This window comes from Lemur catta, chromosome 3 (genome assembly GCF_020740605.2).
Source record: "Lemur catta isolate mLemCat1 chromosome 3, mLemCat1.pri, whole genome shotgun sequence".
Classification (NCBI taxonomy): domain Eukaryota; kingdom Metazoa; phylum Chordata; class Mammalia; order Primates; family Lemuridae; genus Lemur; species Lemur catta.
This window is the reverse complement of record NC_059130.1, coordinates 41,612,537-41,637,773: the sequence shown is the minus strand read 5'-3', so window position 1 is coordinate 41,637,773 and position 25,237 is coordinate 41,612,537. Positions and strand designations below refer to the sequence as shown.

At 36.1% G+C, this 25,237-nt stretch overlaps 1 protein-coding gene across 1 annotated transcript in view; it reads right to left on the bottom strand.

Moving 5' to 3' along the window:
• SLC9C2 (solute carrier family 9 member C2 (putative)) overlaps nucleotides 1–22,958 on the bottom strand; it is an 84,917-nt gene extending 61,959 nt beyond the window's left edge. Inside the window, exons 1-7 of the mRNA XM_045547341.1 lie at nucleotides 22,835–22,958; nucleotides 20,683–20,783; nucleotides 19,048–19,176; nucleotides 11,083–11,248; nucleotides 7,196–7,312; nucleotides 6,065–6,226; nucleotides 371–470 (exon numbers count right to left, since the gene is read on the bottom strand). Of these exons, the coding sequence (XP_045403297.1) occupies nucleotides 371–470; nucleotides 6,065–6,226; nucleotides 7,196–7,312; nucleotides 11,083–11,248; nucleotides 19,048–19,176; nucleotides 20,683–20,783; nucleotides 22,835–22,958 (899 nt within the window). The remainder of the gene's footprint in view (nucleotides 1–370; nucleotides 471–6,064; nucleotides 6,227–7,195; nucleotides 7,313–11,082; nucleotides 11,249–19,047; nucleotides 19,177–20,682; nucleotides 20,784–22,834) is intronic.
• Nucleotides 22,959–25,237: the final 2,279 nt, after the last annotated feature.

The window sequence follows — 25,237 nt, the reverse complement described above, 5'->3', positions numbered from 1 at the left end:
TTTTTGCTACTTCTCTTTTCCAGCTTTCCCATAATAGTATACTGTCATTCAGGTACGTTATGAAGGAAACAAAGAGAAAAAGTCTTTATTTTTTTTAAATCTCCACAGTTGAAAGTAAAATTTTATCAGGGAGTTGTGTATATTTAAAAGCACTATGGTTTTTGAGCCACTTTATTGATAACGGGAATATCAATTAACGTCAATAATTGTTGGTACCTTAAATTCCTTAAAGATAACTGATAGCAAAATTTAAAATTTAAAGGTAGAAAAAAATTACATAAAGGGAGTTTTATTGATGTCCATGAAGGCGAGACTCCTTATGTACTAAACTTCTATGAGATCTCTACCAAGTACATAATAGGAAACTTACTTAGTAATTATGAACTTGATCTTCGGTTTAAAGGTTAAGGAATCTAAATTCAGTCCTACAGTGACTAAAGCAACAACACCTGACATTCCCAAAAATTCCACTGGGGAGAAAAAAAAATGAATAAAATTAAATGCATTTAAATCTATACACTGACATACTTTATCTTGAGTGAAGAATTGGTAGGAAACTTAAGAGTAGCAGTTCTTGTAAAGTTGCTTCAAGGGAGTGGCCTAATCCAGTAGATCAGGGGCTGGCAAACTTTCTCTGTAAAGGACCAGATAGTAAATATTTAGTCTTTGTGGGCCATATGGTGCCTGTTACAACAGCTCAACTCAACGGTTGTAGTGCAAAAGCAGCCACAGATAATATGTAAATGAACGAGTGTCCAATAAAACTTATTTATAGACACTGAAATTTGAATTTCACATAATTTTTACATGCCACAAAATATCTTCTTTTTTTTTTTTTTTCATTTCTAGGACATTTATTACTGTTTGAAATTACCTTATTCATTCGTTTATGTTCTTTTTTTTTTTTTTAATTTCAGCTTATCATGGGAGTACAAAAGTTTAGGTTATGTATATTGCCCTGGCCCTCCCCTCCCCGAGTCAGAGCTTCAAGTGTGTCCATTCCCCAGACAGTGTACATCGCACTCATCATGTAGGTGGTATAAACCCATCCCCTCCCCGACCCACATCTGCCCAACACCCGACTGGTGTTATTCCCAAATATGCACTTAGGTGATGATCAGGGAAACCAATTTGCTGATGAGTACATGTGGTGCTTATTTTTTCCATTCTTGGGATACTTTTAACCCATTTTGAAATGTAAAAACTGTTCTTAGCTAACAGGCGGCACAAAAACAGGCAGATTTGGCCCAGAGGCTGTAGTTTGCCAAGCTCTGCTGTAGGCGATCATTGAGAATAGGGATAAGGGAAAAATAAGTTTAATAGCCCTCAAGGTGCTCCTTAAGCACCTCAGAAACATTGCCCTACATGTGCTAGCAGTTATGGGCCAAACTCAGTACTTCCTTAGTGACTGCAGTTCCTGAAGCCTGCTTTTCTTTTACCTGATATAGCCCTCCCTAATTAAAGTTGTAATTCACTGGGCTGTAAACAAAGGTGTAAATGTAATCTGAGGCAGGAAAACCAAGCATGGAGAATGTCTGAATACCATAAACACCAACAGTCTTAGGCTGCAGAGTCATCGAATAGCACATTTTAAAAAGTCAGACAGAAAGGAAGGGAAAGAACGTGAGAGGGAGGAATGGAAGAGCTTTAGGGCAGGGCAGAGCTGGTTGCTCTTGGAATGCGACCCTCCCCTTTCTCCCTCAGTGCCCCTGCATTTAAGTGTAAAACAGTCATGCTTCATATAGTTGCTGTGAAGATTGAATTAGAGAACATAAAAAGTGCTTGGCACACTTAAAGCAATGAATAAATGATAATCAATATTATTATGCTATTAATTGTTTTTATCTTATCACTATTGCTTAGTAAATTAATATTGTTTATTAATTTAAAGAGGATTTTATCATTCGTTTCTCTAATCACCTGAGTTCACTTTAAGCTTCTTTTTATCTACTTATTTAACTGAATTTAACTTAAATAACCAATGACAGCTTGGCACGGTGGTGTGCGCCTTAGTCACAGCTACCCTGGAGGCTGAAGTAGAGGATCCCTTGAGCTCAGGAGTTCGAGGTTTATAGGGAGTTGTGATCACGGCTATGAATCACCACTGCACTCCGGCCTGGGCAACATAGCGAGATCCAATTTTTAGTCTCCAAAAAAGTGATTAATTAATAATCAATGATAGTAAAACCAATGGTGCTGCAAACTGTGATGACAGGGAAACTGCCTCTCAAAACCTTATTTCCAATTCTCTATAATTATTATCTTATAAAGAAGGAACAAAGGGAATAATCAGCCCAGTCACAGGCAAGAAAGGGTTGCATGGTTTGTAGACTTTTAAAATGGTAATAAAACTGACTAAAAGTCCTCCTGCTTTTTATTATCTCCGTTCCCCAGAAATTGTAAGTAATGTCACTCGATAAAATATCCCCCCTGCTAGGATAGACCCACCCCTCTCCCCATCTTGGAATGCCTCTAGCCTGGACTTTTATGTAACTCGCATTCTTTTTTGAATTATACATCAACGCTCCTAAAGTGCCTTTTGTACACTAAATTCAAACTTTTTCCATGCGCCAATATAGCAATATTCCTAGGTGCGTCACCTGTCAACCAACCATGCCCCAGAAGCATTGCCTCCTTTGTCATGTTGCAATGTCTGTACAATTTTGTGACTATATTATTTCATGAAAAAGAATGAATGTGTTGATACGAGTGGAGTGATTTGTAAAAGTCTGAGTTTCGTGAATTTAACACAATAGCAACAAAAATAGAAATTACTATACGTGCTTGGAGAGGTGACTCTCTAACCTCAATCAGATGTTCTCTGGACTGAAGCCAGCTGATGGTGTGTTTATTAGTGAAGGAAAAGAACAAAAATAGATAACCGTGACCAAAATGTTTACATCAGAGGATGTGAAGTGAGAATTTTACCTATGTTTTAGCTTTCTGGCAAGGGAACTTTTCCTAACAGTGCCTGTTTCTGACTTTGCTGTTGGGAACTTATTAAGTGTAAGAGTAAAAGACTTCCTGAGGTGGCTTTTTAATTCCTCATTAAACAACAGAAATGTGTTGTCTCACAGTCCTGGAACCTAGAAGTCCAAGATCAGGGCGTGCGCAGGTTTGGTTTCTTCTGAGGGCCATGATGGAGAACCTGCTCCAGGCCTCTCTCCGAGCATCTGGCAGCCTCAGGCATTCCTTACCTTGTAGCTGCCATTCTCCCCGCGTCTTTACATCATCTTCCCTCTACGTGTGTCTGTCCCTGTGTCCAAATTTCCCCTTTTATAAGGGACCCAGTCATACTGAATTAGGGACCATCCTAATGACCTCATCTTGATCATCTGCAAAGACCCTATTTCTAAATAAGGTCACTTTCACAGGTACTGGGGGTTAGGATTTGAGGGAACACAATTCAAACTGTACCAGGAGGCGACCTAGCAAGGTTTAATTCTGAGTAGGGGCACAGTGATGCCTTGAAGCTACAAAGAATCATTGGCCAAAATCAGTCCTGACACAAGAGTCCTGCCTTGGGGATATACAAAGGCAGTCCAGAATGGATCCAGCCATTTTTAATACTATTTTTCATATCATGGGGCTGGGTACTTTCCTATCAGCCCTTGTATGTAAGCCTGAGTGGTTAATGCTAAATTCCTACCTTCTCTCAGTGATTCACACCCTGCAGTAAGTCTTACCTAAACAAATGCAACCGAAATAAAGATATTCCCTTTATGCTGGTAGTAGCTACAATCTCAGAGGCATAAATTCTAGAGAAAATCATCAATCTCTGTAAGGCCAATACTTAGAGACCTTGTACCTGCTCAGGAAAGTCAGCTGTTACATTTTCGGTAATTGTGGCAGCCAGCTATTGACCAAAGCCATCCTTGATATCAGCCATGGTGGGTGAATTTATACCATAAAAACTGGCAAACACTACAAATCAGGGCTTTTCTTTATCCCCAGAGAGACAGTTTACCACCCCACCACTACCTAACTCAATTTCCTCATTTTACAGGTGAGGGAACTGAGGCCCAAAAGAATTAAAGTACTGTGTGAAGTAACATAGCTAGTTGGAGCTAAAGCTAAGACTAGAACCAAGATTCTGGCTCAGTTCTCTGCACTCTGTTAAGTCAAAAGTGGCTCATTTGTTTAAAGATCTTATACTCTACAGCTATGTGAATTAAACACTCATAGAAATCAGCTGCAAATATTTTATGATACTGTTTAGTTAGCAAAAAATAATTAGACCTCATAATGTTTAAATATATTTTTAGTAAACATTTGATTTGCATTGAATTGAGCTGAACAGATTAAGCTTTTTGGTTGCATACCCAAATAAGCATAAGGAATCCATACTGCTTAACTAGATGACAACCCTATCCCAACTTGAAAAGTTGGATACCAGGACTGGGAGTCTTCTAATGTGGAAATGATGTTAAAGACTCAGGAACCCCATCTTATCCCCATGCCCTCAATTCACGCCCCCATACATCTGATAGGAGGATGCCAAGCATTGACGGAAAGCACCTCCATTTTTCAGAAGTAAAGGAGAAGTGAATCCACATTTATTGACTGCCCTACCTTAAGCCCAGTGGTGTGCTGGTAAATGTTTAAAACCAGCTTTTGGGGGGCACGGGGGAAGAAGCCCTGATTTGTAGTGTTGTAGTGTCTTCCAATTTCTATAGTGTAAAGACTCCCACCATGGCCAATTTCAAACTACCAACGTGATGTCACTTGAACAGAGAGATGGAAAGAGATGTGCATGATGCAGCCAGCCAGTAAGAGCTATCTCCAGCACACCCGCTAAGTGAGTCACACAGCACACATTATCCCGTTAATGCCTGCAGCACCCTCCATATATGAGGTGGTATTATGCCACTTTTAAAGATGAAGAAACTGAAGCTTAGAGAGGTGAAGTAATTTTCCAAGTCTGCCCAACTCCAAAGCTCTTCAAAGACTAGTATTGGTTTATTCAACCAGTAGGTGTTAAATTACTATCAGGCATATGGCAAGCTCCGAACTTAGAAAAGAGAACAAATAAAAAGATGACTAAGAGACAGCCTCCACGTCAAGGAACTCACAGTCTAGCAGAGAGAAAGATTAAATCAAATGTTTTTCTTCAGACATTTAAGGCATCCATAAAATCTTCACAGGGGGAGAAAAGAAATGAAGAGAGTTGAAGGAAATGAGCCTTCAGTTTCTAAAATTATAGAATATTTTCTATAATTTTACTGATTCAGGGTAGTGAGCAACTCCCAGGTGGCAATTTATCTTTAGAAGAAGCAGTGCTTTGGGGTAACTGGATGAAAAACTCCATCTTGAAACATGAGTTCTTTCATGGATGGAAGTTGCTTCACTGTGTGGGATGAGAGCAAAGGCAGAATTTAACAGTTTGGCCACAGTTACTATGACCGTTGGAGACTGGTTACCGCAGGCCAGTAAACACTTTAATTCCCTGAATTTCACTGGACTATACTAGCTGAAGGTCCACCAGTGTTGGGCACTCTTAACTCTTGTAATTATTCCACTCTCTTGCTTCTCTTCCAGACGTAAATATACCTGATAGACATATTTATCCAGATAGAAATATACCCTCTCCTGCCTACTAGCCTCAGGTAAGAGCCGCCATTTCTACAGTCTTTTCAATTTGGTATCCATTGAATTAAAGGCTGTTGAGCTGGAAAAGACCTCAGGAGCATCTCTTCCAACTTTGTCGTTTTTACAAAGAGGTTGCTCAGGGTCAGAGCAGGAATGAGCTCAGTGTTGATTCTTCTTCCAGGAGACTGACTGCTGGTGACTATACATAAGGTCTAAGGTAGATCTCAAAAAGAATAAGAAAGTAACCATAGAGAAGAGTGCAAGGGGAAGGGACATGTAGTTGAAATAAAGAGGATATTAAGAGAGACCAGGAAAGAGAGAGAGGTGGCAGTAAGACAACATGACAAGACACACAGAGGGCCCACAAAAAGGAGGAGATGTTAGAAAGAAGTAACTGGATTCAAGATCAAGAAAAAATAAAGATATGTAAAGCTTACTTTAAGGACAGCATTTTTTGTATTTGTTTCTGCCTTACCAATGTAGAAAGTCATGTACACCATTGAAAAGCAGAGAATGATGTCAGTCAGCACATTGCTAAAAAGGTCAGTCAATATAAACTTAATGATTTTTGCACACCAATATCCAAATATTATGCTTCCAAAAATGGCCACAGTGAGTCCCATGATTACAGGTAACTCTAGAAAAAACAAAAGAAGGAAAGAGAAAATAAGAAACAAAAAGTTGAGCTATAACTTTGCTTTCTTTTCATTAATGGCATTTGGGACTGTGCACTTTGGTTTGCTCTTGAGATTTTGAGTGGGGGCCTCATTCTGCAGCAGATGGGAGTGTCTCTGGAAAATCTGGCAAAAGAGGTGTGCTGTGTTTTTTTTTTCCCCTTTCTTCTCTACTAATACCACCCTTGGAAACCTAGCAAGGCCATCTCCCAATGAGTTTTTGCCACAGGAATCTGGCTATTGTCATTTCTGGGACCAGACTCTCCAGGACTGCATGAACCATTCTGCTTTCACCCTCAGATTTAAATACAGGACCACACTATCTCTCATTGAGATTCAGATTGACCCAGAAAAGAAGTAAATCTGAAGGAGGTGACACAACTGTGTGCATATTGAGAGAGATGAAATCATTAACGTTCTTTCCCCCTTAATTTCCAAGAAAACACATACAGTCATACCTATGATATCCATGGGGGATTGGTTCCAGAAGCCCCTGAGGATACCAGAATTGAAGATGAAAGTCCCTGATACAAAATGACATAGTATTTGCATATAACCTACAGCACGTACTCCTGTGTATTTGATTTAAAAGTATGATGATTTAAATCTCTAGATTACTTATAATACCTAATACAATGTAAATGCTATGTAAATAATTGTTATACTGTATTGTTTTTTAATTTGTATTTTTCTGTTGTTGTATTGAGTTTTTGTTGTTTGTTTATTTGTTTTCTAAAAATTTTCCTTCTGTGGTTGGTTGAATCCCTGGATGTGGAAGGCTGACTATAAGTGTTTTCTTGGCACCTGATATATCATTTTAATTGGTCCAAAAGTAAGGTATAGGGAAAGCAGCAAAGTTAAGACATCTTGAATGTATTTTAATTTTAATGAGAATGATTTTAGAAAATATACAGACAAAAAAATGCTCTTACCTGTAAACCTAGAAATGGGTATTGAGTTGCTCCGAAAAATTCCAAAAAAAATGGATATGAAGCCGCAAATGATCAATGATTCTCCTTTAATGACATCAATATACATTTTAGAAATGCCTGGAAAAGGAAACATAAACTATAAATGATGTTCTTGCACAGGAAACAAAGAAGAGATGGGAGAGGATAGGAAAAAATAATTTAAAAAAAAAAGAAGAAGAAGGAAAATAAGGTAACATGACTGGGATGGGTCTGAAAGAAAATTACAATCACCATTTTTAAATTTCTCTATTTTGCCTCTGTATTTCCAACGGCAAAGGAACATGGCCCTAGCACTCCTTGTATTGTTCATTGAACTTCAGAAACAGGCAAATATGTCTCAAGGTACTACATGTAGCTTGACTCAGACTCCAAAACAATCTCATTTTAGAAGTACAAAATATGACCCAGCAGTTCTACTCCTAGGTATATACCCAAGAGAACTGAAAATGTATGTTCACACAATGATTTGTACATAAATGTTCATAACAGCATTATTCACAATAGTCAAAATGTAGAAACAACTCAACGTCCATCAGCTGATGAACAGATAAATATGTAGTATAGTCCTACAGTGGGGCATTATTCCTACACAGAAAGGAATGAAGTACTTATTGATACACGTTACAAAGTGAACGTTAAAAACATTATGCCAAGTGAAAGAAGCCAGACACAAAAGTCACATACTGAATGGTTTGATTTATATGAAATATCCAGAATAGGCAAATACATAGAGAATAAAATAGGTTAGCAGTTGCCAGAGGCTTGAGTAGATGCCACATCCAAATTTCCATCTGATGTCATTTTCTTTCTGCTTGAAGGACTTCCTTTAACATTTTTTGTAGTGCAGGTCTGCTGGTGATAAATTCTTTCAGCTTTTGTATGTTTAAGAAAGTCTTTATTTACTTTTGCTTTTGAAAGATATTTTCACAGAACATAGAATTCTCAGACGGCAGTATTTTTCTTCTAGTACTCTAAAAATGTTGCTACACCATCTTCTGGTTTGCATTGTTTCTGAAGAGAAGTCTGTTGTTATTATTTTTCTTCCTCCAAATATAACGTGTCCTTTTTTCTGGCTACTTTTAAAATTTTCTCTTTATCATTGGTTTTAAGGAATTTGATTTTTATGCACCTTGGTGTAGTTTTCTTTGTGTTTCTTGGGCTTGGTGTTTATTGAGCTTCTTGAATTTGTGGCTTTAATTTTTAATCAAATTTAGAAATTTTTTCATCTATATTTCTTCAAATATTTTTCGTTCGTCCCTCTCTCCCCTTTCTTTTGGGGATTCATATGTTAGGTCATTTGAAGTTGTCTACAGCTCAGTGATACTCAGTTCATTTTTTTTCAGTCTTTTTCTCTCTGTATTTTATTTTAGGTACTTTCTATTGCTATGTCTTCAAGTTCACTAATCCTTTCTTCTGCAGTACCTAATCTGCTGCTATTAAGATAAATTACAATCATCTCATCTTACTACTTGTTACCAACTTTGACTATGACAGAGGGCACAAAAATACTGGTTAAACACATTGGGAGATTATTAGCACATTTGATTTATCTGATGAAGAAATCCTTTAACTCTTCTCTTAGATTCAGTAAGGTAACTGTGGCAAGTAAAGTATAAGGTTTGGTGTATAAAGTTTTGGATTTGACTTACACTTATTTTTAATAGTAAAATACCACAAGAATTACTCTCTACCTTCTTTATTGGCTTAACATGGGACTATCTTATGTTGATTCATTGTAAAACCTGGAAAAGGAAAGAATAAACCAAAAAACCTCTATAATTTCATGACCCAGATATAACCATTTTCACATTGAAGGGGTTTTTTTGTTTTTTTTTTTGAGACAGAGTCTCACTCTGTTGCCCGGGCTAGAGTGCCATGGTGTCAGCCTAGCTCACAGCAACTTCAAACTCCCAGGTTTAAGCAATCCTTCTGCCTCAGCCTCCCGAGTAGCTGGGACTACAGGCATGCGGCACCATGCCCAGCTAATTTTTTTCTATATATATAATTTTAGCTGTCCAGATCATTCTTTCTATTTTTAGTAGAGATGGGGTCTCGCTCTTGCTCAGGCTGGTCTTGAACTCCTGACCTCTAGCCATCCACCCGCCTCGGCCTCCCAGAGTGCTAGGATTACAGGCGTGAGCCACCGCACCTGGCCTTGAAGTTTTTTTCTGAGCATATAATTCTTTTTATTCAACTGAGATAATACTAAAACTTTGTATTTTCTTCTTTTATAAGATCCTCTTCCAGATTTGCTTTAAAATAAAAATTATTTGAGTCCTATCTGATCTTTTAAAACAGGTAATGAATAGACAAGTTCCTTTTAACTTCCATATGAACATCCACTACATTTTTCAGGGAGCCAATGCATCTCAGATTTAGGTTGTACAAGTTTTACAATCCACAAGGGCACCTCATCTAAAGAAGCACCGTTAACATTGTAGAAGCTGTAGTTTTATATATTATGATAATTTAAGGCATAAGGCAAAAAATAGTTGTTCCTTTAAAAAATTAATATAACAACTTGATAGAAGTAAACTGCTTTGAAGGACCATTTATCTAATTTATACAAAAGAGCTATATGGTGGTCCAGCCAACATCAAAAATAAGTGACAGTGATTTTCTGCATAAAAACAAATCAAATTTGTCCTACCAGGAAAAAATGCTACTGGATCCAGAACTCATATACTAACTGAGTGTTAGTGACATAAAGAAAATATCAATTAAGAGCTGGCCAAATACCTTCATTAGTTTTTTCTTAAAGAAAATAGAAGACTTTCTACTGCTCTTTGGAAAAAAACTTTAAATTGAAACTGCAATAAATAACATTGATCATTTATTATAACAATTTACAGTTCAGAGATTGCAGAAAAGGGAGTGGGACAAGCGTGAGGTAATAAAACAAGGGCCCATAAAAATGGCTAAAAAGAGAAAGACAGAAAAAACATTGTTCAGGGAAATAATGAGAAAAAAGAGAAAGGGATCATACTCTTTGAGAAATATAATTACCTTGAAACAATTTCAAACATCACCACAAAAAGTGCCTGAAACCCTCCTATGTTTTCCCAACTGTAGGTATAAATGGGTATAAAAATAGGAATATCACATGCTGGAAAGGTTGGAGGTTTTTCACTCCAATAATAAGGTAATATATTTCTACTAAATACAACCAATACTTCTGATATTTCTGAATTAAAAACAGAAACCATAGCATCTAACCATTTCATGTTATACTGCTGTGTTAATAAAACATGACAATAGGAGGCTATTTCAGAGTGGAATCATCTTTTATCTTACCAAGTAAGATAGGAAGTAGTGCAGGACTCCAAACCCTCTTGGGAATCAGCTTTTATTGAGTAACATATTTGAGAGCCAGACTAAAACTTACCCCTTTTCTTTGCAATAAACTACTAACCCCCTCTGCCACCTGCCCAAACCTTAGCCATTCCAAAATGGAGGCAGTTCTAACAAGAGGTAGCAAGGCTTTGGAGAAGTCTCACTGGGGGTCTTTATTTTTTCTCTGAACTGGTAAACAAACTCATCAACTTAGAATCTCTATCTTGTGGCTTAGAATTCACTGGAATGGAATAAGAATGCCAATTTTTATCACCCCCTAGAAAGGTTACATTTCTTCTTAAAAATATCCTTTGAGATTATAATTGATTCTGTTTATCTCAGATCCTCAGTGGTTATCTTATTTGCACTGTCTCCTTCAAGTCAAGCAATGCTTCATCCCCAAGAAGAGCATAAATTCCTACTCTGCTTGGATGCACAATTCATGCAAAAAATAATAATCAAAAAAATGTATCCTTATATTTCAAAGATAAGAGAGAGAAATAAATTTGACATACCAATAGTTTTCATTGAAGCCACAGAATGAATAGGATCTATAATGCTGAGGGTGATGCTAAAGAGCAGGCAGGATTGCAAATCCCATGAACTTTTATTGAATACCAGAACGATATACCCAATTATGATGAATGCTATAAAAAAGCTAATTAATCCAGTAGACAAGACCTGTGAATGAATTCATAACATAGTATTAGATTTAAAGTCTAAAGATGGCATGACTGCATTTACTTGTGTCCCAAGAGTCAGATATTGGTTATAAATTATATGCAATTACTCTGGAAAATAATAACTTTAAAAAATATTCTAGTTTAACCACCTGCCTCTAAGAAACCAGCCCTTTCAAACAAACAAAATTCTACCTTCTTGTTAAAAAGACTGTTTAAACTCTCTTTCTTGTTGCTTTTCCAGTTTAATAGTTCTCAATATCAAAATGTTCTTAAAACAGAATGCAATTTCTCCTGCTTCTATATAGAACATATTCTGGTTTAACCTTTGTGGAAAGTAACATGGAGATACCTCAAAGAGCTAAAAGTAGAACTACCTTTTGATCCCATTACTGGGCACTTACCCAAAGGAAAAAAAGACAGTCTATAAAAAAGACATCTGCACTCGAATGTTTATAGCAGCACAATTCACAATTGCAAAGATGTGGAAACAAACCAAGTGCCCATCAATATATGAGTGGATTAATAAAATGTGGTATATGTATACCATGGAGTTCTACTCAGCCACAAAAAACAATGGTGATCTAGCACCTCTTGTATTATCCTGGATGGAGCTGGAGCCCATTCCACTAAGTGAAGTATCACATGTACTCACCATCAAATTGGTATTAACTGATCAACACTTATGTGCACCTATAGTAGTAACATTAATCAGGTGTTGGGCAGGTGGGAGGGGGGAGGAAGGGATGGGTATATACACACCTAATGGGAGCAGTGCGTACCGTGTGGGGGATGGACACACTTGAAACTCCGACTCAGGTGGGGCAAAGGCAATATATGGAACCTAAACATTTGTACCCCCATAATATGCTGAAATAAAAAAATAAATAAATAAAAATAAAACACACCCTGGCTTCTTCAGTGTTGAAAGTAAATCATTACTGACATATTATGTGTAGTACATAACACAAATTTATATACCAAGGCACTAAAATATTCAGAGAAGATTCTCCCTTAACCTTTTATTAATTATAAAACAAATATTTCTACAATAAGGAGGAGAGAGGCCATAAAATGCTTCAGATTAAGTGATTCCCACAGTTTGTAATTTCTCTGAACACATTGTTTATGCCCAAGTATAATAAAATATTTATTTTCCAAAATTATTCCTTAGGGAAAAATAGTTGTATTATTCAACATTCTTATTTTCCATCTCTGTCTTTTGTTCTACTTTCTGTAAGACTTCCACAACTTTCCCATTAAACCCTTTTATTGAATTAGTTCATTTCAGCTATCATATTTTCAATTTTCAAGATTTCTTTCTGGTTCTGTTTCTTTTTATAGTATTATGATCTTACTCCTTATTGTTTCTCTAAGGCTATTAATTATATATATTTGGAAGTTTTCTTCTATCCCTTATTTTTATCATGAGTGCATGTTGATTTTTTTAATCAGCCTACATCATGTTTTGATGAATGTTGGTGTTATCAAATGTTATCTCTGTATCTATTGTGATGTTATATGGCTTTTCTTCTTAAATCTTTTAAGAAGATTGAATTACAAAAGAGATTTTTTTAATGCTAACTTTGTAGTTCTGAAATAAACACAAGTTGATCACGTTTTTATTATTCATATGTCACTGAATATATTTGTGCCGAAAGTTTATATAGAATTTTTCCAACTATGTGAGTGAGATTGGCCCATAATTGTTCTTTCTCTTACTATTCCTGTCTAGTTTTGGTGTTAAGGTTAAACAAGCTTTATAAAATAAGTGTGGGAGGGTTTCATCTTTTACTTTATCTGTAAGACATATGATTGGAGTTATCATTTATACTGATTCACAGAACTTGTATTTAAAATAGCTTGGGTGTCATATTTTCCTTTTTGGAAGATTTTTATCTACCAATTCAATTTTTTAATGGCCATGAGACTATTTAGGTCTTTTTAAATTCTAGAGTAAGTTTTGGCAAATGACATATTTTTAGGAATTTTCCATTTTATTCAAGTATTAAAACATTTTTTGCTGAATCACAAAGAAAACAAGACATCAAAACTAGAGGGATGCAGTTAAAGCAGTGCTTAAAGTGCTTAAGGCAATGCTTATAATTGTAAATGCACATATTAGAAAAGAATAAAGGTTGAAAATTTCAATGATTCAATTAAACAGTAGATTAAACACTACTAAAGAAAAAGTAGTGAATGGGAAGCTGAATTTGAGGAAATTACATAGAATACAGCACAGAAAGATAAAAGAGAATTAAAAGCCATGGAGAATACGATGAGAAAATAACATACAACAAATGGGAATTCAAGAATGAAATAATGGGCCGGGCGCAGTGGCTCACACCTGTAATCCTAGCACTCTGGGAGGCCGAGGCAGGTGGATCGCTCAAGGTCAGGAGTTCGAGACCAACCAGCCTAAGCAAGAGCGAGACCTCGTCTCTACTAAAAATAGAAAGAAATTATCTGGCCAACTAAAATATATATAGAAAAAATTAGCCGGGCATGGTGGCGCATGCCTGTAGTTCCAGCTACCTGAGAGGCTGAGGCAGTAGGATCGCTTAAGCCCAGGAGTTTGAGTTTGCTGTGAGCTAGACTGATGCCACAGCACTCACTCTAGCCCGGGCAACAAAGCGAGACTCTGTCTCAAAAAAAAAAAAAAAAGAATGAAATAACAAAGTATAGAAAGTATTAGAGATAAGAGCTGAAATGTGTCTACAATTGGTGAAATATATTAATCCTCAGATGTGGGAAGCATAAGAAGTCACAGTATGGATAAATAAAAAGATACCAACACCCAGAACATCACAGTGAAGCCATAGTAGTACCCCCTTATCTCCAGGGGATGTGTTCCAAGACCCCAGTGGATGCCTGAAACCAAGGATAGTACCAAACCCTATATATACTATGTTTTTTCCTGTACATACATGCCTATGATAAAGTTTAATTTATAAATTAGGCACAGTAAGAGATTAACAACAACTAATAATAAAATAGAACAATTATAATAACATGCCAGCATCACTACTCTTGCACTTTGGGGCCATTATTAAGCAAAATAAGGGTTACTTGAACCCAAGCACTGCAACACCTCAACAGTCAATCTGGTAAGTGAGATGGCTACTAAATGACTAATGGACAGGTAATGTACACAGAGTGGATACACTGGACTGAACAAAGGATGTTTCACCTCCTGAGAAGGATGGAGTGGGATGGCTCAAGATTTGGTCACACTACTCAGAAAGACACACAATTTAAAACTTATGAATTGTTTATTTCTGGAATTTTCCATTTAGTATTTTCGAACTGCAGTTGACTGCAGGTAACTGAAACCCTGGAAAGCAAAACCATGGATAAGGAGGGACTACTGTACAGAACACCATAGAAAAAGAGACAATCTTAAAAGGGAGAAAAGACTGGTGCTTACAAAAGAATGACAATTAGACTGATAGCAGTTGTCTCAAAAGCAACAATTAAGCTCAGCTGTTATTCAAATTGAGGCAAAATAAACACATTTTCAGAGAAACAAAGACTACTAAACAAAGAGAGGTGAGTACTCACAGATCTTTAATGAAAAGGATACAAAATTACAGCTAGAAGGTATTAATAGATAGGACCAAGTTCTAGTGTTCTATACCACTGTAGGATGATTTAAGTTGACAATAATATATTACATAATTTCAAATAGCTAGAAGGAGGATATGGAATATTTCCAACACAATGAAATGATAAATGTTTGAAATGATGGATATGCTAATTACCCTGATGGGATCACTATACATTTTATGTATGGAAACATCACTGTGTACACCATAAATATATACAATTATTGTATGTCAATTTTAAAAACAAAATTTTTTATTTTTTAATTTACTTTAATTTTTTTTGTTTTTTGGAGACAGAGTCTCACTCTGTTGCCTGGGCTAGAGTGCCATGGCATCAGCCTAGCTCACAGCAACCTCAAACTCCTGGGCTCTAGCAATCCTCCTGCCTCAGCCTCCCGAGTAGCTGGGACTATAGGTGCACGCCACTACACCTGGCTAACTTTTTGTTTCTATTTTTAGTTACTTGGCTAATTTTTTTCTATTTTTAGTAGAGATGGGGTCTTGTTCTTGCTCAGACTGTCTTGAACTCCTGACCTCAAGCAATCCTCCTGCCTCGGCCTCCCAGCCTAAACAAAATTTTTTAAAAACTACTAAAGCAACAATTCAGGGAAAAGGAAGCTGAATCCAGAAAGATGGAGTAGGATGCAAGAAGGAACAGTGAGCAAAGAAATTAAAATTAGTAAGCATGTGGATGAGTGTAGAGAAGCATTAGTACTTAAAACATTTATAATAGTAATAATAATGATGACAACTAATTTCAGAAATGGTAGTTCTATGTTAATAATGTAATAAAATATAAGATGAGAAAGGATGATTGAAATTAAAGCATTCTGAAGTTCCTACATTATTTAGAGAAAGATAGATACATTGATTTAGGTTTAGACTTATTAAATCAAATGTGATTATTAAAAATTTTAGTTTAAAAACATATGAAACCATTAAGAAAATTGCATTGTTTAGAAATATAACAATTCTGGCTGCACTTAACAGAAAACAGCACTTACAGTGTCAATAAATGGAGATTTTGTTTTTCTCAAGTAACCTTAAGTCCAGAATAAGCAAACTTATGCTGGTATGGTGGCTCCCAATGCCCTCAAGGACCAAGGCTGTTTTTTTTCTTTTTGTTCAGCCATCCTTAGTACATGTTCTCATGTTCACCACCTCATAATCTCAAGATGGATACTGCTCCTCCAGCCCACTGGAGGGCTCCAGGCAGAAAGACAGATAAAACCAAGACCAAAAAGCACGTGCCAGCTGATTTGGCCCCTTTATTAAGGGCTTTCTAGAAACCTTATCTGGCAAACTTTTGTACACATTTCATTGGCCAGACAGACTTCTTAGGCTACCATAGGTGCAAGGGATGATGTGAAATGTGGTCTTTTACAATGGACCTTCTGTCATACCAAACAAAAAATATTAAGTTTTTGTTAGTGAGAAAGAAAGAGAGAATGCATATTGGGTAAGTAATCAGAAGTGTCTGCCACAAAATTAAAAGTAGATTATAAAATTTTTGAACAAGTAGGAAGAACAAAAGGGAAAAAGAAAACTGAATCAATTTGATTGAGAAAGGGAAGAATGAGAAAAACTAAAGAAAAAGCATGGTAAATACAAAGTACAACATAATATGTGAGAAAAAAATCCAAATACTTTTCTCTTTTGATTTTTTAAAATCTATTTTTAATTTACAAACAGTAAAATTCACTCTTTTGGTGTACAGTTATATGAGTTTTAATAAATGCATACAGTCATGTAACCACATCCACAATTAAGAAACAAAACATGGCTGGGTCTAGTGGCTCACACCTATAATCCCAGCACTGTGGGAGGCCGAGTCAGGAAGATTGCTTGAGGCCAGGAGTTTAAGACCAGCCTGGGCAACATAGGCGGAACCCATCTCTACAAAAAATTTAAAAATTAGCTGAGCATGGTGGCCTGTGCCTATAGTCCCAGGTGCTCAGGAGGCTAAGGCAGGAGGATTGCTTGAGCCCAGGAGTTCGAGGCTACAGTGAGCTATGTCCATGACACTGCACTCTACCCTGGGCAACAGAGCGGGACCCTGTCTCAATAAAAAAATAAACAGGTCCATCACCCCAAAAATTTTCCTTGTGCTACCCCTTTGTATTCAATTCCTTCCTCCACCTCCAGTCTTTGGCAACCAATGATCTATTCTCCAGATCTATGGTTCTGCCATTTCTAGAAGGTCTATGCATGGAATTATACAATATGTATGGACCCTATTGAGTCTGGCTTCTTTCTATTAGCATAATGCATTTTAAACTCTTCCATGTCGTGCCCATCAATCCTCCATTCCTTTTTTATTGCTGAGTAATATTCCATAGTAAGATGTTCCACAATTTGTTTATCCATTGACCAATGGAAGAACATTTTAGTTGTTTCCAGACTTTGAGATGATAAATAAAGCTGCTATAAAGATTAACATAGAAATTTTTACGTGAACATAAGTTTTCAATTCTCTTCAGTATATATATATATATATATACTACAGTATATATATATACTGAAGTATATATATATATCTTACTGGAGTAAGATTGCTGGGTCATATGGTAAATATATGTTTAACTTTATGAGAAACTCCCAAACTGTTTTCCAAAGTGGCCATACCATTTTTCATTCTCACCATCGATGTAAGAAAGTTCTGTTTTCTCCACATCTTCACCAGCACTTGGTGGTATTATCAGGTTTGTTGTTATTACTGTTGCCATCTAATAGGTATGCAGTGGTATCTCATTGTGGTTTTATTAGTATTTCCCCAATGACTTATTATGTTGAACGTCTTTCTAAGTGCTTATAGTCCATCCATATATCTTTCTTGGTGTCTCAAATCTGTCCAAATCTTTTGCCCTTCTAAATTTATTTTTAATCACAATAAATATTCATGGACTAAAACTAATTTAAAAAAAAAAACAGCAGAGATTCTTAACCTGGATAAGATAACAAAATGCAACTGTATACTATCAAAAGACATCTAAACATAAGAACACTAAAATCTTGAAAATAAAAGGATGGAAAAATCATAGCAGGCAAACACTAACCAAAATGAAGCTGGTATAACTATAGCAATACCAGACAAAATTGACTTAAAGCAAAAAGCATTATTTGGGATGAAAGGGTACCTAAATAATGAGAAAAAAAACAAGTATAAAAATAACAGTACTTGTAGATACTTAATAATTAGCCTCTATATAAAGTAAAAACTAGTAGAATTTCAAGGAAAAGTTGATAATTCCAGAGTCATAGTAGAAACTTAGATTGAGCAGAAAAACAATATTGGCAAAGATATATAGAAAAATGAACTTCATAGTTAAGAAAACAATCTGGTGAACAAATTTAGACTCCTATACTCAACAATTAGACAATATACATTTTTGTAAAGCAAAGGCAGAACATTTGGGAAAACTGATCATGTACAAGGCTACAAAGCAAATATTCACAAATTACAAGACCTAATATACAAAACACATTCTCTAATTGCAATGTGATAAGCGAAATAATAATAAAAGCCACATTTGGAAAATCTAAGACAACTTCTAAATAATTAATAGGTCAAAAAATTATATGAAAATCTAGAATTGGATGATAATGAAAACACTATAATCAAAACGTGGGATGCCACTAAAAAGAAAATTTAAAACCTTAAATGCACTAAATACAAACAAAAAAGCTAAAAGTCAATCAACTAATGTTAACTCAAGATGTTATAAAGAACCAAATAAAACCAAAGAAAGTAAAATACTTTCTGAAAAGACAAAATAGTTCAATACCATGATTAAGAAAAAAAGAGAGAAGGCACAAAGAACAATCTTTGCAGTGAAAACAGGAGCAAATCTACAGATACAGTGGGATGAAATTAAACATAGTACTAGAATCCAGGTTTTGCCACTTATCAACCTTGTTTGTGACAGCTGAGCTTCAGTTTGCTCAGACACAAATTGGAGTTCATATTTACTCTGATATTTACACTGAGACTGCCTAGTCACAGTGGTCACTCAGCAAATACTAATTCCTTCCCTCTCTCTTCCACTCTCTTTAATTATCGGTTTGGCAAAATGAAGAGGGCAAAACTAGAAATGTGCAATCTGAAAATTATTCATCTTCTATACAGACAGTCATATTCTCTGTCAACATGCATAAGCAAGAATTGACCATAATTTGTTTTAAAATGTGTTCTTACCTGCCAAAATATATTCTTGAGTACATAACAGTCCACATCCAAAGCAGCCATAAATATAATTAAAGGTAAAAAAAATGAATAAAGTGAAAAACTTGGTGTTCTTAGAAGAGGATAGACAGCTTGGTGCACCTAAAGTAACAAAGGCAAACAAGAAATTAGTTCACTGTCATTTTCAAGTATTAGAAATTAGGTTGATGCTATGTCAATCAATATAAATTTTAGAACATTCCAGTTTGCAACTAATGAGAGATTATCTGCAAGGTTGATCCTGGGGGTCTTGGGGTAGATTTATTGCTCTAACCATCCAGACAGGTTTTATATATATTTATATAGTCCTTTATATACAGAGAGAGAGAATTGTGTGGGTTTTGGCTACATGAACATTGCTTGTGGTAGGGAACCAGTATTTTCAAAAGTGGAAAACCTACCATTGGTGACACCAGAAAACATTTTAGGTGATTCACAGGTAAGTATTTTTTTATTTGACTGTTATATGTTTATTTTAATTTACAATAGGCAGGGGAAAGAATCTTAAACAAGTACTTGTGGTTTCACAGACAGTTGCTTAGGATTTAAAATCTTTTAGTGAGTCAGTAGAGAAAAAGCGTACATAGATAATAGTACAGATTGTATTTATAAGACATAAATCATGAAGGTTGTACATAGATTAGCGGTAAATATAACAACAATGATTAAAGTGCTATAAATATTCCCTTCTAAAAAGTTTATTTTGGCCCAATGAATAGTTTAACTTTCATTCCTTGACCTCCTTGTGCCTCAGTTTCCTCATCTGTAAAATGGGAATAGAGTACCTACTTCCACTGGGGTGCTGTGAGAGTAAATGATTTAACTGAAGAGTTAATAGGCTAATAACTTAATAAACACAAAACACTTAAAAGAGCCTAGCACATAGTAAACACGCAAAAGATGTTAGGTGGTAATAGTGGTGGTATTTCAGAAGATTAAGAAGAGGCTTTTATAATCCTAGAGGGGTATAAGCATTATCTCCATTTTTAAAAAATAAGGGAATGAGTGAAGGCAAATTGTTATTGATCTCATTGCTATACAGTTGAAATTAGGAGTTAATACTAAGTTGATAAATTAATGATTTTTTTTCTTGTATCTATAGTGTATATTATATGATGCATGTTTTGTTATTGATTGCATTGCTATGCAGTTGAAATCAGGAGTTAATACTAAGTGGATAAATCAATGATTTTTTTCCTTGTATCTGCAGTGTATATTACATGCTGCATGTTTTACATTGAATCTAGCAGTTAAAAAAGAATAACCATGCCTCATAATGAAAATGACTAGTGGTCTCTACAAGTATTAAAAACAACAGCAGGAAGAAGCCTATGTATGTCCAGGGGAAGAAAACCAGAGCAAGCCTTCAAAGGCAGATGCTAAGGAACCCAAGAATACAAACAAATTTTTCTCACTTTCAAATTACTGCTTTATTTTCAGCTTCCCTAGTTTATGTATGGTTTTCATTTTCAAAATTTTTGATATCAGGTGAAATTTTTTAGCTGTTCATATAAAAAAATTCCATGCTTTAGGGGATGAGGTGGGATTGAACCTTATTTTTGGTATTTGTCCTTTAATTTATTCTCTAATTTATTGTACATACAATACCTCAATAAAATCGTAGGCCAGTCGTCCTATCACAAATCCTGACAGAGAAAGAACTGTCAAAACAAGGACGTCAGAATTCTTTATATATGTCCTCAAAAGCCCTAAAGAAATAATGTGTGTGTTATTTAAACATAATTTATAGTTTCAAAATGATTTCATTAATATTCCTTCTCTCTACTTATTTAATCTTAAACTTCTGAGTGTCATATCATATGGATAAATAATTGACAACTGTTACAAATCTATCTCTTAAGAACAAGACACACATAATGAGGCATCTCTAACAAGTGAATCTGGAAAATATTGACGTTTCAACAGTGTCTGACTGGCCCACCCAGTGACATGTTAGGATCACTGTATGGGTATCTTAACAATAGATCTGATGGCAAGAAATTATAAAAAGCCAAACTTCATATCTACATAGTATATCTTATATTAATAATCACTCATCCTAAGCTACAGCAACATATGTTCTATAATTTTCCTAAAGCCAGAAATACATTTAACTAAGCTCTAACCATAAAGAAAACTGCCTTTATGAGACAAGTAACAAATGGCACTTATTATTCCCTATCTGCATTTTCTTGCTTTGAAACTCTCTACTCTTTCCAAAACCATTCATTTCGTTCACTCCAGAGGCAAGATATAGACTATAATCCAATTAATTTATGCCTGGGACAAGATTCATTGACACCCTAGATGCTGCATTTGCTGCCTTCCAGTTATGGGTTAAGCCAAATCAGCAAATATTTATTGAATACGGATGGTCCTGACTTAAATGATGCTTCGACTTGTGATTTTTCAAGTTTATGGTGATGGGAAAGTGATACACATTCAGTAGACACTGTACTTCAAGTATACATACAACCATTCTGTTTTTCAATTTTATACAATATTCAATAAAATCCATGATTATACGTTATTATAAAATAGACTTTGTGTTAGATGATTTTGCCCAAGAGTAGACTAATGTAAGTGTTCTAAGAGATTTTAAGGTAGGCTGTGCTAAGCTATGATGTTCAGTAGGTTAGGTGAATTAAATGCATTTCAACTTACAATATTCTCAACCTATGATGGGTTTATCAGGACATAACTGCATCATAAATTGAGGAGCATCTCTACTTCTTACAGGTAAGACCAGATAAAGAAATGTTTTTCACACTATTTCTGCAATGCCCTTTCCTCCTGGAGTATTTGTCTCTATAAAGGATCTAGAGCTAGTGAGGTTTTTGGTCGTCAGCATCTTGTGAGACCAAAAGGGACCAAAGTCATTAGTAAATATTTAAAGACCCCCAGAGAGAGCAATTTCACTCCTTGATACAGTGGATAAAATTGAAGAAGTTCATTAGGCTTTATTATTTGTTCCTTGATAGTCTTCCTAGTTCAAGAAAGGATTTTAAACCAGCTGACATCTTTCCCAAATAAATTTTCTTTTACAGAAATCTAGAAACTTTTCTCTAAAGTTGAATTGTGGAATAAAGCACCTGTATTGTTGAATATGTTACTTTAGCTACATGAATATTATTCCCTATTCCTGTTGAATTTTTAATCATTGTTTAAGAGGCCCTTATTTGTGAAGCCTTTCCTAATTTTCTTCTGGAGGGTGGGGTGGGTGGTTCCTCTTTCCTGAAGAAAAATCACATCAAAAGCCATAATGAAACGGATGAAATTAATGACATCAGTTATGTCAATGGTAAACTGTATGTCTGGGCTCTATTTGTCTATTTGCTCCAATTATCCTCCCCCCATCTCAGATACTTCAGTCAGGTCAGGCCTGGCCAGGCAGGCTGTATAAGGCTCTCCCTCCTCTGGTGACCAGAGAATCCTGACCATACCTTTAAAGTTATACCTACCACATTGCATTTTTTGTAATTATTTGTTCACCAATGTCCCCCATGAGAGGGCTGCTCAAGCTTAAGGACTGCCTCATTCTCCTTACATGCCTACCACACTGCCATGCTCAGCAAATGTTACTAAACGAAGAATTATAGCATAGATGCTACTTATAATTAAATGAAGCTAGACTGACAGCATTCACTCACATCTTATAGCTTCATTGAGCCCCTTCTTTTGATGTAGTTGTGATCACTTTCTGCACTGAGAAGAGGTTCAAAGGGCAGAGGAGAGATAAATTTCAAAAACAACCACCTACCTCCCCAAACAACAATGAAACAGACAAGCAGTGTGAAATATTCCTTTTGAACAAGGTAGTCAGCTGGCTTCCCGCAGAGTAAATCAGGTTTTTTATCATCTTTTTGTGACCAGAAAGAGTTCATTTTTGCCACTGCTTTTCCAGCCTTAACTTGATGGATTCGTATATGTTATTATTGGCACTTTCACTTTTGCAGACTAACCTGTAATAATATGCAAAAAGAACATGAGACCTGCCAGGACCCAATTCATCCACACTCTTTCTACCTAAGATTGCACCACAGTGAGATCTGAGCATGTCTCTTCTTGTCACAGAGCACATATTAATACCTCTTGTTCCAAAAACATTTTATAGGAACACTGAAAGTACTTTGGTGTTTCTTGCACTGCTACATGTATGGGAGAGGGGGTATATGGATTGTTGCACTTACCATTGTAATGATACAGGAATGTGCTTGCCTTCCCCATTGGACAGTGAGTTTCTCAAAGACCAGGGATGAATATTGACTGCATATTAATATTACTATTAAATTAATGTAATATTAACTGAATATTAGGCTGTGCACACATTTTGTGGCACAAGATAGGCTCTCCAAAAGTATTTGATGGGCTGAACTCTTTGAGGTGGAAGGAGCAATGGTAAATATTATGCTCCTCCTTCTCTGTCAGTACAAATCATTCAGGAATTCCACTTTACTACTCCAACCCCAATACCTCTTTTTCCTCTCTCAGCCCCCTCCAAATGAAGAATCGAAATGGGAAACAAGGTCAAAGTTGAGTCACCCCAGTTAAGGTTGAGTGTGAGGATGAGGGTGAATAACCTAAACAAAGGAAAAGACCAAGGTTAGTTTGATCATATGGTGCCTTTGAGTAAATTTTAAAGAGGCTCCCTTCCTCAGAGCAATGAAGCCTGAAACAGGGCATGTGGCTTGGCATGTGAATAACAGGCTAGATTTTGGCCCCAATAGCCCACCTCAGCTGGTGCCTTGTGCAGAATGTAGCCTGTGCAAATCTATGCAGTGGTCCTGAGAAGGACTTGTTCTACTTTTCCTTGCAGCTAGCCCTAACCTAAAAATCCTAGAGGTTCCTGAAGTATGCCCACATATATTTAAAGCTTATCTTTGGTCCCTTGTTTTGCACTTGTTTGGTCTACAGGTCGCAATGATTCTGATGTAAAGCAGAGGGTGGGCCAGAAAAGAGATTCAAAATACTACAAATTCAAATCACTTCACCTGTCCCTCCAGTCCTTCAGGTCCTTGGCATCTTCAAACCCTGCTATCCTTAATGACCCTCAAATAGAGCTCTTCCCCAAACTACCAAGACCAGAGATATGTTCCTCCAAGTCTAAGCTGGTTCAGAGTTGAAATCAAGATGAAGGCTCTCAAAATCCCAAAGATAAATGCTCAGTTCTGTGTCCGTTTGCCAGGGCCAGGATTACCAACTGATACCATGCCAAAAGCCATTTCCATGCCTACTTCCCATTGGTTTCTGACAACCTGCTTTCATTCTGATTGGCTACATACATTATCCTCACCCCCAATCAAGAAGAAGCCAGTGATCTAGTTCCAAGGAAGCTTGCATTTCTTAATGTTCAAGCTGCGTATACACCCACAACTGTTTCAACTGATTTTCTTTGCTTGACATAGTAGCTGAAATGGTCAAAGATATCTCCTTCTAAATATTTTGTAGTATATATACATGCTGTTTTTCTTATGCCAACCCTATGTGGTTCAGCCCTAACCCTCTTCAACACTGTCTTGTCTCCTCTCTCTTTCTCAGTCATGCTTTCCCATTTTCTTTTTCTATCTCTCCTTCCTTTTCAATGTTTCTCACTCCCATTTTCCTCCCTAACTCCTATTAGTCATTGGGTTTTGGTCCTTAATTGGAAGAAATAATGTTGCCTATTCTTCACAAAAGGACAAATACATCCCAAATTCTGTGATGCCTAATTTATATTTTTTGCCTCAAATCTAAACACTAAAAACAAATACAGTATAAATATTAAACAAATGAATAAGCATGAATTGGTAGATTACTTTCAAGGAAGAGAGATTTTGTGACACGCTCATCAAGGTATATCCTCTTCCCCGGGGCACCAAGGAGCACATCACAGCAGTAAGATTACTAAATCTATCATCAGTCTTCTTCCTCACTATGTACAAGGAACCTTTGACAAATGAAAGTCTCAATTCCTACTTGAGACCAAGTTGTGTTTCCGTCAATTGCTCTGTCTGCCCCAACTGTAATAACCACCATTGGCACCCACACACCACCCCCTAAAATATTCTTTATAACTTTTTGATTTTGTACAGACTGGTATGGCTCTTTTAAGCCACTAGGCCCAATCCTACCACAAATGCCAGGGACTATGTAAAGAAACAAAAGTTATCTTATTCAAAGGCTT